The sequence below is a fragment of the Microcebus murinus genome, chromosome 1, assembly GCF_040939455.1.
Source record: "Microcebus murinus isolate Inina chromosome 1, M.murinus_Inina_mat1.0, whole genome shotgun sequence".
In the NCBI taxonomy this organism is placed as follows: Eukaryota; Metazoa; Chordata; class Mammalia; order Primates; family Cheirogaleidae; genus Microcebus; species Microcebus murinus.
The window spans coordinates 101,241,092-101,258,040 of NC_134104.1; the positions used below are offsets into that span (position 1 = coordinate 101,241,092).

At 31.5% G+C, this 16,949-nt stretch overlaps 1 protein-coding gene across 2 annotated transcripts in view; it reads right to left on the reverse strand.

The window, feature by feature from the left end:
* Positions 1-16,949, reverse strand: part of RSRC1 (arginine and serine rich coiled-coil 1) — a 412,093-nt gene that overhangs the window by 174,472 nt on the left and 220,672 nt on the right. For both annotated transcript variants that reach the window (XM_076004375.1, XM_012739769.3), the window contains exon 6: positions 5,685-5,736. In XM_076004375.1, the coding sequence (XP_075860490.1) occupies positions 5,685-5,736 (52 nt within the window). The remainder of the gene's footprint in view (positions 1-5,684; positions 5,737-16,949) is intronic.

Here is a 16,949-nt window from a genome sequence, read left to right on the forward strand (position 1 = left end):
AAAGCCTCTCTCACAATTAATCAGCCCATTTCTCATAGCCACAGATCAGTGGTCAGAAACCTACAGACAAAACCTCTGTCAGCTTCAAATCAGGGAAAAGCAGAGTAGCTTTCTATGCTCTCCAGAAACAGTACAACATTATCAAGGCAATCTCATCTGTAATTCTTTGAATTACAAACATTTAACACTAGAATGGACTTTAGAGACATGCTGTGACTTCTACAACCACGTGGCTATGAAGAAAGGGACAGGACTTGGCTTCCAGGTACCTAATGGGCAACTAAGAGAATAAAATCTCAGTTTAACACGCTGCAGAAGAACTGGGATGGGGTGAGACACTTACGGAATATTCCTAAGCACAGCTAACACCTGCATATAGTGCATTTGTGTATACTGTATTTTTACAACACCTAACCAGCTTCTAACCCAAGAAGGGTCACTGAAATGCATGTCCAGAGCTAGGTTTAAGAATAAAATATTGGTCATAACATGTAAACAAAATGTTTGTACCCCCATAAAATCCTAAAACAAATATAAAAAAATAAATAAATAAATATTGGCAAAATTAAAAAAAAATTGGTGATCATAAAACATTATCCTAGATTTTTCAAAGTTACAAATTTAGCTACTGTGAACACTCTATACAGTTAGGGGAAAAAATACTTTTTCCTGAATGAAAGCCTAATCCTTTTTTATAATCAAAAAAACTTCCTTTAGAATCAAAGGCTTGATGACAGAAATGATTTTATTGAAAGGTCATTGTAGAACTAAGCCTAAGAAAATAAGGTATGTGTTTGGTAATATTTTCTATCACCCTTCTTCCTACCCAACATAACTGAGGAATTTAACCCACATATAGATATAGCTCAGGAGTCATAAACCACTAGAGTTGAGTTCTGGTTCTGCCACTTATTAACTATACAATTTATTACAAGTTATTTAGGCAGTCAGGATATTTGTGAAATGGAGTTAATCAGCCTTCCACATAGTGATATGAATCAAAAGATAAACATTTATGAAAGTGATTTGAAAACTATAAGGCACAATATAAAAGGTTGTAGGTATTATTCAGGAAATGGAATAATTATTACACAGATTTTATGATAAGTTGTTTTACCGTATATGTAGTAAAAGAAATTTCTACCCTTTCTTATAACATTAGAAATATAATTTTAAAGGTTGTTTGTATCAATAATTATATTAAAAGTAAAATATTAAGAAGACTTCAAAGAAAATTATGCCTTGAAAATTGTGTGAGAAGTGTTGTTTTCTCATCCTGATGAAAAATATTTATGTTTTGGAAAAATCTGTGCTTCAAAATCTTCTTCAAACCCATGAGCAAACACACTTGGCATAAGATGATACTGTGTTTTTGTTAAACCCAGATAATGTTTGGAATGGTGCCATCAAATCAAACAACAGTGAGAGTAAAAATGATGGAGACAAAGAAACTTAACAAAACTTATTATCTTTCCTCCTTCTCCTGTTTGATAATCAGGTTTCATTATCTTTTCTGCCAAAAACTACCTTACATTTTAAGTTACAAAGTCAGATTATGTCATATATATTCTGCTTTTGAAGCCAGGAAACTTTTTAGTATATTTATTGTAAAATATATCATACAGTGGCTAAAATGAGCACATTGGCATTTGAAAGTTTAATTTTCAGATATCTAGATCATTTGTTTATCCACAATGACTTATTTACCAAAAATTAACAGCTGGAATTTTATTTGATATAGTACTACTATATTTGTTGCTAAAATTGCTGGGAAAGATGTAGACGTTTTAAATATGATCGCTAACCTTCAGAAATTTATTCCATTGGAAAAATAAGTCTAACAATTATGAAACAAATAGCAATATCACTGGTATGTGGGTAAATATCAGCATAAACAGCATGCATGGACAAAGACTAAAAGAATTCAAAGGAGGAGAGAAAGATTATGTGCTGGAATGATCATGTAGAAATCTTATTTTAAAGGGGTCTTTAAGTGCCGAGAGAGGGGAAAAGGAAGGAGAGACATTTACAGAAGGGAATAACCATGTGTGAAGATTCCTAGGTAGAAAAGAATACGGGTAACTCAAAGAATAATGAGAAGTATAGTAATAAATTCTAGAAAATAAAGTTAGAAAAGTCTGTGGATCCACTGTACAGAACCATGGAATCTTAAGCAAAGAAGTATAAAATTGATTTTGTGGTTGAGAGCCAATCAATAATTTTGAGCAAAGGAGTGGCATTATCATATGGTATCTGAGAAAGAATAATCTAGCAGTGGTACTCACAAAATACAATATGGAAATAAAAATTTTCTGATGGCTACCACTTGTCATGCTCTGGGCTAGGCACTTCATATATTATAATATTTATTTTCACAACAACACTACAAGATAGTTATTATCTTTCCCTCTTATAGATGAGGAAATTATGACACAAAGAGTACCCAAACCTAAATATTTTCAAACAGGTAATTTAAATGTGTAACATTATGATATGTCTAGTTAAGACAACAGGGAACCGTAAAATGGTTCAGCTGCTATGGAAAAGTTTAGTGATTTCTCAAAAAAGCTAAACATAGAGTTACCAAATGACCCCCAAATTACCTTCCAAGGTATACATCCAAAAAACTCTGCAAACGGGTTCTCAAATAAGTACATGTACATGCATATTCATAGTAAACCTATTCACAATAACCAAAAGGTGGAAATAGGCCAAATTTTCATAAATGGATAAACGTATTATGTGTATATACACACACACGTAGACACATACACAAACGAATATTATTATGCCATTATAAAACTATGAAGTTCTTTTTTTTATCTCAACCCTTTATCCATTTATGTTAACCTTGGGACTAGGCTGAATTCTAACTGCAAAACTCAACAGACTGGGCTCAGGTTCTCCTTATCCCCTCCTTCATCTACTTACTTATTTCTAATAATACAATGAACACCTTGAATTCATCACCAAAACAGAAAATCAGAATCTTGAAAATAAGTTCTACAATTGCCTATGTACTCCTCCCCTATCCATCCATCTGCCTCCCCCCTCCAAGGCCATAAGTGCTCATTAAAAATAATATTGGATGCTTTTCAAAAAGGTATAATATGCTATGTTATATTATAAAGCAATATATTCATGGAACTGGCATCAAAAATCAAATAAATCTGATAAATCTGATAAAAATGATTACTTAACCAGTAACAATGAAAAGTAGCACAGTGCTTTTGTAAAACAACTAAGCAAAAATGTATAAAAAGTCATTCTAAATATTAAGACCCTCTAACCTCATAAACTCATTTCTATAGGAATCAATCCCAAGAAGATAATCTAAAATATATATAACACAATGTGTAAGAAGATGTTCCTTACAGTGTTATTGATAAGAGAAAAGCTAGAGACAATATAAATGTTTGATAAGAAGAAAATGATTATATAAATAATTCTACATTTAGCTAACATCTGTTCTTTGTTTACACAGGCTAAAAATAGGTATTTTAATTTGAAAATTGTCATAATTTCCCAGTTCGTGAATTCTGTGAATTTCCCAAATTCACTGAATCTAACTCTTTATCCTACATTAATACAATTTAGAATGTTAAATTTAAAAATCAGAGGTGACAACTGGGACAGATATAAACACTGGATTGTGAGATCTTTTTAATAATGTGTCTCAAAGTCATATTAAAAGATTTTTTAAAAATTTGTACAAAACTATGAAATTTTTTATAATTGTATCAATGGAAATAAATATTTTCTGGGCTACACAACACAAATATTTTCCTTTAAAGCAAGAGTTTGTCAATATTCAAATTATGAACTGGAAATATTCTTTCAAAGCTAAATGCCAAGCTAAATGCCATTGAAGAATGAATGCATTTTATATAAATCATAGAAAATCATATTAATTAGCTTTATCCCATAAATATTTGAGACTCAAATATGAAAAAAATGCTAGTCAGCAAAATTTAATAAATAATGTTTCCCATGTAATTAAAGCTAAAATGAACAAGATAAATACATAAAATAGAAGTGATTTTTAAAGTAATATAGGAAGGGTAGAGAAACTCAGCATCAAAACTAAAACATTTTTATACCTATATGGTTAAATTACTTCTTTAATAAATTCAGGAAGCTAGTATATCACTCATACTGGTGTTTCTAGTCTTTAGACTGTGGACATTTTAAATGGGAATACAAAGAGCAAATGCAAGAGATCCTTCAATCAATATGCACATATGTATTTTCTTGATCAATGAATATTAAAAATATTATCATTCGGTAGTTGGAAATTATTTTTCATGTTAAAACAGAATTCTCATTTTTTCCAGCTGAAAAGTATGAGCCCTTTGTAGATCTTTAAAAAAGTCAATAATTTTAAGAAACATGCACAGTAGTCTTCTCAATTGCAGTTTCACTTTCTTAGGTTTTAGTTACATATAATCAACTGTGGTCTAAAATTAGGCAAATATAGTACAAGATATTTTAAAAGAGAGAGACCACATTCACATAACTTTTATTATAGTGTATTGTTATAATTTTTCTACTTTATTTTGTTGATGTTAATCTCTTAGTGTGCCTAATTAAAAATTAAACTTTATCATAGTATGTATGTATAGGAAAAAAACATAGTACATACATATATTGGTTTCAGTACCATCTGTGGTTTCATGCATCTAATGTGGGCATTGGAACATATCCACTCTGTAAAAGGGGGGACTACTGTACTAATCTTGGCAACTTATTATTTGAATAAGTTACATATCTTTTTTTTATTTCAGCATATTACAGGGCTACAAATGTTTAGGTTACATATATTGCCTTTGCCCCACCCAAGTCAGAGATGCAAGCATGTCCATCCTCCAGATGATGCTCATCACACCCATCAGGTGTGAATTTGTACATCTCCCCCTACTCCCTCCCACCTGCCTGACACCGATGAATGTCACTAGTATATCTGCACATACATTTTTGAAGAGCACATTAAGATTCAAAGTAAAGTATCGGTATTTAGAAAATATAACATGGATTTTATACATTTTTTAAAAGGTAAAGTATTTAATGTGTGTATGATACTGGGCATTATGTCTAAAATCAAAGTCATAGCATTATTGTACCATTGAGAAACAAAACAAATAGCATTTTAAGTTTAGATGATATCCAGAACACAGAGTCCAATGAGTTGATTCAATGTAATTGGAATTATTAAATGACACTGACATCGTTTCCTTTAGAACAATGAAAATCTCAGCCTAAACATTATACCTTATAGAAAAATGAAAAAGGATCATAGTCTTAAATACAAAATGTAACACCATAAAACTTTCAGAGGAAAATGTTAGAAAAAATTATGATCTGGGGTTAGTCAAAGAATTTTTAAACATGCCCCCAAAAGCACAGTACAAAAAAGAAAATAATAATAATAAATGAAACTTTATCAAAATGGAAAAATAAAATTGAATCCAATTTTATAAATTAAAATAAAAGAGAATGAACATTTAGCATAATATTTACCAATTTACTGTAGCAATAAATAAGTACATACATATAATCTAGATCTCATACATTTGGAGTATATATAAAAACAGGACTTTTCTCTTTGACTCATCTATAAGCATGCTAACAGCGTAGGATATATTTGTTACTTTTTCATTTCATAAAAGTTAATTACTAACACTTACCAGCAGCTTCAAGAACGAGCTGTAGTCTGGCTTTGGCCTGTTCAGCTGGTGGCTAAAAAAAAAAAAGAAAAAAAAATTTTTAAATCAACCATAAAAGACAGTTACAGGTCAGTTTTAGTAGATAAAACTTTAATGCATATTTATGCAAGTATCAGAAAATTTAGACAGCTTTACCATAATCAATATTAATATCCACCCATATCTTGCATCTTGCACATATGATGCAAGAATGGTGTTCTTTCAATTTTTTTCCTAAAAGTTTTGTTTACTACCCAACACTGTACAAATCAGCAATAACATAAATAACTGCAATTTAACAATGAGGCAAAACATACACATTTAACAATACATTCTCAAGTCATGCTATTTCTTTCTATATGGAAACATGCAAGTGACCTATTAGAATTTAAATATTAATAGCAACTTGACGTTCAATAGTTCAGGCAAGACAGACCCTAAAACCAAGTATTTTCTGCTTTCCTAACTGGATTAGAAAAGAGTAATTGTGATGAAGAGAGGATACAATGTGATTTATATGTTTTCAGTTCCTACTAACTGCCCTAAAATTGTTCTTTTCAGTAACCCTTGATCTAATACAGTTGACTATGTTGAAACTAAACTACTTTCCTACAGTGACTTCATTCTGAGATTTTTGGTTAACATATTGATAGTATCCAAACTGTAACATGGGTTGTTATCAAAGTTACGACTTTCATGAAAAATCTGTTAAAAACTCTTCTTAAGATTTGGCTTTACTACATTTATAAAGATGCCAGCAATAAACTAAATAAACTAGGCAAATACACTAAATTGTCCCATTTTTATATATGAAAACCATCATTTTGGAATTAACAATTTATGTGATACATTAGAATATTTTGCCATTTGTAAAAAAAACCAGCTTGAATGAAAAGAAATAATTGGACATAGAAAGAAGGATGCTATACTCAGAAAAGTTTACGAATTCAAATGGTGCTTCTGAAAAACCTGTAAGAAATAATGGGGGAGTGGCAAATGTGACAAATGAGAAGGCAGGGAAAGTCTTTTATATCACAGAACAGGGATTAACAAACTAGAGCCCTAGACCAGCAACCCAGTTTTGTAAGTTTTATTGGAATACAGCCATACCATTTGTTTACATATTGTCTATGGTGGTTTTTGTGCTCAACTCAAAAACAGGAGGTGAGTATTTGTAACAGGAACCTTATGACCAGAAAAGCCTAAAATATCTAATATCTGGAAAGGCTTAGAAGAATTTTAAATAGAGAGGTGATGTGATCAGATCTACACTTTGATTCATCATTCTACCAATATGAGGATGAATTAAAAAGAATGTTACTAGAGGCAAGGAGCTCAGTTAGGTGGCAATCAAAGAACTCCAGGTGAGACAATGAGGGCTTGAGACAAAGCAGTAGCAAAAAGGTCAAACAGGAAGAATTAGATTTGAGAAATCGGTAAAATGAAATGACTGACTGGATATGAGAAAAGGAGTTGACAAACAAAAAAGAGTCCTTTATGTTATATATTTACAGGGAAAATGTATGTAAGCATGCTTTACAAAGTTATAAAGTATTGGAAATATGTGACATCAAATTAAAATATCATAGCAAAATGTCAACAGAAGACTATAATATCTACTGAATATAATTTCACAGTCATAAACTAAAATGCATACAGGTGCCAAGCAGTTAACACAAACATTTATGACAATAAATGGCAAATGACACTTGTCATTAGCATCAGGAAGCACAGAGAGTGGAGAACTGTGGAGCACATGCCCCATCTAAAAGCAGCAGCTATACTCAAATACCAACTGATTGCTGTTATGCAGAAATGCAAGCCCAGGGTCATGAAATCTACTAATTTTTCACAAGTATTTAAGTTGCCATGTAAAACAATACAGAACTGTGTGGAACAAACATATAACTTCTATAGGTCAGGTTCAACTCCAAAATAGTTTGTAATCTCTGCCACACAGTAGAAATGTGATACTTGATGCAATATAACATAACTAGAATGGCAAGAAGTAAATGATATTCTGACTATCAGGTCCTAAGCAAGCTAAGAATTATGAAGCATGCATTTCAAAGTGTCCTTGTAAGCAGTTTCCTTTGATAGCTAAATCTTAGACACTTTATTGGTTAAGATATTTCATAGGAGTGAGTTTTTTGTATTCATAAGAAAAGATTTTTTTAACAATTAAAAACTATTTAGGACTTACAAAAAGTATATAGAAGAATGTCTACCTAACATCCAATAAACATTAACAATATTGTTAAAGTCTTCTACCCATGAAATCTCCCTCCATAGCAGCCCTCTTCCTCCCATCATTTATAACCACTATCTTCAAAATATGGTGATTACCATTTCTAAGGAAAGATTCTTGATGACTAATATCTATGATAAAAACATCTGCTAAGATTTATTTATTTTTTACTAATTACTTTAACAATCTATAATATAGGACTCATATTTCAAAGATAAAGAAAACCAGGAAATAAGAACAGTTTAGTAATTTGTATCTAAATCATAGTAATTTAGTAAATGATGGAGTAAAATTAAGACTCTGACTCCAAATCTCAGGATCCTTCTAAATAAATCACTAAGATACTCATGAAGTCAAAGTAATTAATTTAAATAGATATAAATGCATAAAAATAGGGGTTTTGATTCTGTTTAGAAAAATATGTCTAAAATAACACAGCTGATCCAATAAATGAATATGATTCCATTCTAAATACATTTCTTTATGCAGATATAACTTGCTAAATTTTATTTATGAAATAAATGCAGGGGTGAACCCCAACTATGGGGACAAATATATTGTTAGATTGACTAGACATTTAAAAGTAATTTGAATTTTATAAATATTTTTACTTTGCTCAGATTCATTGCTCAAGCATTTTTCTTGGATAGGGTACACAGATGCAAATGTTCTCTCACTTTTTGTCCATCTGCAAATGTTTTTTTACTGCAACTGGTGAATAAGGTGAGTGGAATTCGTGGGCTTCAGTCTTTTATTTCAGTCACCTGCCCCTCAAATCCTTCCCAAGGGCTTTGTTTCTAGGCTTGAGTTTGTCTCAGAAGAGGGAAAGCATCACAATAGGCTGCTTGGCTGGAACTTTCTGTGTCCCACCTGAGTATCTGCGTCAGTAGCTGCTTGGCTCAGAAAAAGTAGCTCAGTTGAAAAGAGGAATGGAGAAGAGGCAGTCTGATTTATATTGCTATTGTTCTGGCTGCTATTTATAGTTACTTTTTAAGAAAAGATTAATGAGAAAGAAGAATCTGAATATAAAGTTAAAAAATTTTTTACACCAATCCATATTTAGTTATGTATCATCATACTACCTGGCTTAGAATGAAAATAACTTTGGGGCTTGAATGCCAACATTTCCAATGTTTTACCTATTTTAGCATGTATTAGATTCCAGGATCAGTATGAATGCCACCCGAAATTGGTAAATGGTATTCATATTAATCAGAACCAGAAATTATATCTTAATGAATAAAGAGAGAATAATACCATATACAAATGCATGAAATACAGTAATTTTTCAAAGAATTCTTAAACAAGGACATACTTAGGAGTACAATGTCACAATTATATTGTATAAAGGAAGCTTACAGAATTATATTCATTAAAAAATAGTATTGCTAAGACTCTGTGATGACACTGAAAGAAGACAGCCATCTATAATCCAAGGAGAGAGTCTTCAGAAAGAACCAACCCTGACAACACCTTGATCTTGGACTTCTAGCCTTCAGGGCTGTGAGAAAATAAATTTCTGTTGTTTAAGCAAAACAAACAAACAAACACACTCCAATATTCCTCACATCAACATTAGTAGTGCATCATTAAAGAATATCACCAAAATGGAATTATAGAGAATATAAACAGGGTTCCCCTAAAAACATAAATGTTAGTATTGACATTAGTAGAAAACTAAGAACAATGTGAACTTTTACTGTAAGTCTTTAAAGGCTATATTAAATTTAAAGTTGATTATTGTGCTATGGTATGATAAACAAAAAATTAATATAGATACTATACCATAATTATAACTCATTTAAAGAAAACTATAGTGCTGCTAGAAATTCTTATCCTGTAAGGCTTCAAATTGCTAAAATGTTAGCAAGTTTAGCTAAAATTGGAGGAGGGGGAGTTGGTAGTCTTTCTACTGCTACGGATTCTCCAGACTTGCCCTTCTTCTTTTCCTACTTAACTTCATTTGTAAGCCCTAGGGTTGGAGAAGAGAATCCACTTTCTTAAGGAAAAGAAGCTCCTAAGAATAGACCAAAAGATAGGCTGGTCTCATGATGGCTTGTGGAGATAACCATTCTCAATGTCTAGACTTTTCCCTCTGACTCTGGATATACTCTTATTTAGTCTCATTCCCTGAGTTCCTTATAGACATTCTGCGTGTCTAGAGTCTCAAATCAGTGCCAAAGCTAACATTCAAAACCAGTACAATTCCTTGAACAATGACTACATAAAAAGAGAGGAGAAAAGAAGCCTATCCTTATATAAACCAGTTTACACACTAAACTGTTTAAACTACTTGTTCACCTTTCTCACTTCTGTTCATATTCAGCTCCCTGAATCCCTGGCACCACTGTGAAAGTTCTGGAAGTTGATAAAGGTAAAGCCATTCCATCTGCCAGCAACAGTTTTAAGGTTGTTAAGGACAGAAAAATACAAAGTCTGAAAGAAAGATTGTGACTGAGCTAAAAAGAGAACTCAAACTTAAAAAAAATTAAACTAGCAACATTTCACAAAATCAAAGTTAGGATTAGATTATACTGTTTTCAGATTTATCCTCAATTCCATATTATCATATGCTCTCTTTTATACAAAAAGAATATACAGCAACCTTTAATCTACTTATAAGAGAGTAATTGAAACCTCCTGGTTAAAAAGAATTTATAGTTGAAATATTTTTATACTTCAGATGTTGTAGGCAAATGGTGTTTGCTAGGGTATTATTGGACTCTTAGAGAGTCTTGTCATTACATTCAACTTTGAAATTTATTACTTCCATTTGTTCAAAAAATTTTATGAACCACTTATATGTATAAGGTACTTTGCTACAAGTTGAGGATAAAAAGATAAAGAGACATAATTTATGACTTCAAAGATCTTACAGTATATATAGAGATAATCAAAATAATAATGTTAAGAAAGAAACTACTATTTACTAAATTTCTACACTGTGCCAAGCATGTGGGTTATTTCTATCTTAAAATTTTTTCAAACAGCTTTATTGAGGTATAATTGAACTATTAATATAATACATTCCATGTATTTAAAGTATCTGATTTTTAAACTCAGCATAATTATTGTGAAACTCATCCATGATGTTGTGTCTATCAATAATCCATTCCTTTTTGTTGCTAGGTAGTATTCCATTGTAAGGATTTTTAATACCATAATTTCTTATGCATTCATCAACAAATGTCAACATGTTTTCAGTTTTTGCTATTATAAAAAATATTATGAACATTCAGGTACAAATCTTTTTATAAATATGTGCTTTCATATTCTTGGGTAAATATCTAGAATTGGAATGGCTGGGTCATATGGTAAATACATGTAAAACTCTTTAAGAAACTACCAAACTGTTTTCAAAGTGATTTTTACTTTCCCAGTAGTAGTGTATGAGAGTTACAGTTGTTCCACATCCCAGTTATCACTTGCTATCAATCTTTTTAATTTCAAAATTCTAAGAGGTATGTAGTGGTACCTTACTATGGTTTTAATCTGTAGTTCCTTAATGACTAATGGTGTTGAGCATCTTTTCATACACTTATTATCCATATATCTTCCTTGGTAAAACTGATGTTCAAATCTTCTGCCAATTTTTTATTAGATTGTTTTTTTAATATTGAGTTTCCAATAATTTATCCCATATGTAGTTTTGCAAATTTTATGTGGAAAATGCAATGGACTTTCAATGAAGTCTAAGCCATCAATTTCATCTTTTATGAATCATGCTTTTTCAGTGTTATATCTAAGAAATATTTACCTAATTCCAATTCACAAAGATTTGTCCTGCATTTATACCTAAAGGTTTTATAGTTTTATGTTTTACATTTAATTTTATGGAATGCTTTTAGTTAATTTTTGAATATAGTGCAAGGTATGCATTGAAAACCTTTTTTTTTTTTATTAGAGTACTATATATGACTATCCAATTGTTCCAGTATCATCTGAGGGAAAGATTATCATTGCTCCATTCAACTGCCTTTGCACCTTTGTCAAAAATCAATTTGCCACATATATGTACACATATACATATGAGTCTCTTTCTAGACTCTTATTCTGGTTCTTTGATCTGTTTGTCAATCTTGATGCCAATACTACACTGTCTTTATCACTGTTGTTAATTCTTGAAATCAGGTAGAGTACTCCAACTTTCTTTTCAAAGTACTTTTGGTTCTTCTAGCTCCTTTGCATTCCAAATTTTTAGAATAAGCTTGTCAATTTCTTAAAAAAAAAAAGTCTGCTGGGATCACTCATGGGATTACACTGAAGCTACTCATCAATTTGAGGAGAATATACATCTTAACAATACTAAGTTTTAGCCTGGTATATCTTTTTTCATCATCTTTACCTGTTAGTGTCTTTATATTTGAAGTATATTTTGTATAAGCAGCATATAGTTGAATCTTCACTTTTTATACAATCTGAAAAGCTCTGCATTTTTATTGGAGTGTTTAAATCAATTTATACTTATGTAATTACTACCCTACCACATTGCTATTTATTTTTCTGCCTTCTCTTCAAATGAGTATTTTATAATTCTACTTTATAGTCTTTATTGGCTTACTAGCTATAATTGTTTATCGTGTTTAGTTGATGCTTTGAAGTTTAAAGTGTATATCTTTAATTTATCACCCTATCTTCATTATGTCATTCTATATATATCATAAAAACCTTATAATGGTATACTTTAATTTCTCTGCTCTGACGCTCTGTATCATTATTGCCATTGCTGTCATATATTGTTACAAACTCTATAATATATTGTTGTTGTTTATGCTTTAAATAGTTACCTTTTAAAAAGATATATTTACCCATGTAGCTATCATTTCTATTACTCTCTATCCTTTTATGTCAACCCAGGTTTTTATCTGGTATCATTTTCCTAATGCTAAAAGGGTATCCTGTGACATTTCTTCTGGTGCAGGTTGTTTGGTGATGAATTATTTCAGATTTTGTGTGTCTTTTTAAAAATCTTCATTTGGCTTTCATTTTTGGAAGATGTTCTCTCAGGGTATAGAATTCAAAATTTATAAAACTTTTCTTTCAGTATTTTAATTATGTTACTTTACTGTCAGTCTGCATTCTTTACAATGAGAATATGCTTTCACGCCTATACTTGTTTTCCATATGTAATAAGTATATATTTTTTTCTATCTGCTTTTAAGATTTTCTTCTCATAATTGTTAAAAGAAATTTGATTATTATCTGCCTTGATGTAGTTTTCTTCATCCTTTTTCTGCTTGGGGTTCATTGAGCTTCTGTTGGTTTGTAGTTTTTATCAAATTTGGAAAAATTTTGGTCATTATTTCTTCAATTTTTTTTTCTGTTGCCTCCTTTCCTTTCCTTTGGCAACTCCAATTATATAATTATTGCATATTTGGCTGCCTAAAGTTGTACCAAAGCTCACCAATACCTTTTTCCCCTCAACTCTTTTATTTTCTCCACTAGTTTCATTTTGGATAGTTTCTCTTATTATATCCTAGTTCACTAAGCCATTTTCTGCAAGGTAACATCTCTACTAATCTCATTCAGTATTGTTTTTCATCTGACATATAGTCTTCATGTCTAGAATTCTGATTTTTTAATAGCTTCCATATCTCTACTTAATATATTTACTCTTTCTAGTAGCTCTCAGACCATAGCCAATACAGTTATAATAACTCTATTAATGCTCTTGTCTATTTATTCTATTACTGTGTCAATTCTAGGTCAGTGTCAACTGATTTTTCTCTTAAATATATGTTGTATTTTCTTGCTTTTGGTCATTTTTGATAGAATGTCAGACACTGTAAATCTTATTTTGTCAGTGCTGGATATTTTTATATTCCTATAAGTAGACTTGGGCTTTGTTCTGGGACATAGTCATTACTTGGAAGCAGTTTGATCCCTTTGGTTTTTGCTTTGTGAGGCAGGACCAGAACGGCTTTAAGGCTATAACTTTCCCCCACTATTGAGGCATGACACTTTTTAGTACTAGTTCAGAAGCACCATGAATTCTGAGGTTTTCTATACTCGTTGTTGGGAACAGGCACTGTTCTTAACTCTGTGAGTGCCAGTTACAGTTACCTAATCACTTCGGGTGATTTTCTCCTAAGCCTCAAATAGCTTCCTCTCAGGTATGTTCTGATTAGTAGTCTGCTGAATACTTGAGGTGGACCTTTTGCAGATGTTGTGCAGCTTACTCCTCTCTGGTAATCTGCTTTGTGAACTCTAGAGGCTCTGGCCTTCCTGGTTTTACAGCTCTATCTTGTCAACTCAAAGAGACCACCAGGCTCTGCCTGGGTTCCCCCTCTCTGTGGCATGATCTGGAAACTTTCTCCAAGCAGTAAGTTGCAATCACAAAGATCACCTCATTTATATTTTCCCATCTCTCAGGAATCACTGCCCTTCATATTTGATGTTCATTGTCTTGAGAGCTGTTTCAAATATTTTGCCCAGTTTTATAATTATTTCGGGTAGGTAGGCAAATCTGATACCTGTTACTCCATTTTGACTGGAAGCAGAAGTTTATTATTTCTTTTAATATTGACAACAACCTTGTGAGGTTAAGTAACTTGCCCAAAGGCACATAGCCATGAGAATAAAAATAATTATCTATAAAGATAAACCTGTAAGTTTCCTTTGTCTCTATAACATCCTTTTCCTATCTAATGTACCTTCTTTAAAAGCTCAGTTCAAGTGACATTACCTCATGAAAAATTTCAGCAATTTCATCTTATTTCTCCCTAACTCTTTTCCTGATGATTACAATACCCTGCTGTATGCTCCTGTAATGCCCTGAGCAGACACATATCAAAACACTTAACATTTTCAGTATAATTGCTCATTTTGTTGCCTGTCTTTTCTACCAAGCTATGAGCTTCTTAAAGGCAACAATTGTCTTACATCTTTGTATCATTTGCATCTAGGATAGTCTCTGAAATAAAGTGATGATCAGTAACATATTTGAAATAAACTTCCTTGTAAATTTTAAAATCCTCATAAGTATCATATATAAATTACTTTTTAATTATTTTCACTGAATTCTATCTGTTGGGAAGAATTTATCCAATTCAAAAAGCCAGATGTTTGAGGGAATGATAGTGGTATGGGGGGAAACTACAATAAGTAGTAATAGTGAACCATGTAATAATCTGCATTATAATTAAGAACAAATAATCAATCTATTTGGTAATAAAATAGCAATTCTTAAAGTGATTTCATGAGCCCCAAATACATGTAAGCAATATTTTCTAGGTGCCATATCTTTCTCAGCCAACAAGACACATGTTCCTGAGGGAGAGGATAAGCTATCTGAGAAATATTAACATATTTTTTGAAAAAATATAATAGCTATTATTTATTATATCTGATAATATTTCAGATCTCATGCTAAACACTTTACAACTTTACTTCATTTAACAATATTCTCATAGCAATCCTACTAAGGCAGGTACTCTTATTGCTGTCTTTTAGATGAAGAATAAATTACCTTAATTCACAAAGCTGATAAGGTGACAGAATTTGAATTTGAATTCAGATCACAAAAATCTAAGCTCTTAACAATGACATAGTACTGCCATGTTGAAGAAAAGATAAATCTCATCATTTTAATTGCCAGAAAAGACTACCCAAAAAAACTAAAATTCCTTTAGTCTTTGGATTAATGACCTTAAAGGTTGTGAGTACAATATAAAAAGCTCATTTTAACCAAGATTTTTCAGATGCACAACTTTAAAAGATATTAACATATTTGCAGTATAGGTACTGTGTAGTTTTCTTTAAAGTAAAGGTAATCTCACTATGACAGAGACACATATCAACAGCTTATATTTCTAGCTACATTTCATTTTAACAGTTACTGAAATTCTATCTCTTAAGATCAAGGTCTAAGCTAGAAATATTACAAATAGCTCAAAAGTAGATTTATCTTGCCTCTAGAACTTAGTACAAAGTCTGTTAAATAAAAAACCAAAAAACCAGCAGCATATATTCCATTTTCAATAGCAAATTCATTTTATAGATTTCCCAACATCTTCTCTAAACAGCTTAAGGAGTTTGCAAAAAAAGTTATTAGTAGCTATTTTCTTTATTAAAAACCAGAGAAAGATACCATTTATATACGCATTTCAGAGATGAGGACATTAAACTAAAGAGGTGAAACTGAATCCAAGATTATAACATCCTTGAGGGCCTGAGAAGCCTACATTCATGATCCAATACTATTATCTACTAAATGATACTGCTTATATAACATACAGATACACAGCCATGTTCAAATTATGGCTGCAAGTGGCAGAGTCGAGTTGTTGTGATAAAGATCCTATGGGCTATAAATCCTAAAATATTTAGCTAGCCCTTTGTAAAAAAGGCTAATTAATGCCTAATCTAGACTACAATTGACTCCTGCTCTAGATCACTGTAGCTATATCTTTTTTTCTTATCCTTTCCTTTCTATATGCTACTGCTAAAGTTATCTTCACAAAGTAAGGTTCCAACTAATTTGTTGCTTTAGAAATACCTCAGTGATTCTCCATTGCTTCCAGAGTTAATCATAAACTTATCACATTAATTTTCAATGTCATCAATAATATCCCAAGCTTATTCTTCTATCTTTTTTTTTTAACAATTTTCATACTCATAGCCAACATTTCAGCAATACATGATCTTTCATTATTTCTCAATCATCCCCTGCATTTTCCTCCCTTTTCTTTCAGTCTACTTGGAATTCCTTTCTCCCGAGTCATCTTTAGTTGTAAAAATGCTGAAATGCCACCATTTTTCTCTACTTCCACCTAGGTGGCTAGATACAGTATCATAACTCATAGAGTCCTCAAAATCATTTTTAAAATGTTAGAGACTGCTACCTCTCTATTCTTCGAAAGTGGGTGCCCTCTCCTTCTTTAGCTTCCTTCATCCCTAGTCCCAGCTTTGAAGCCTCAGTACTCAAACCATCTTTTAATGAAAATTAAGGCTTAGATTTGAAAAGGAAGCAGTAGCATTATATGAAAGCTAAGTAGATA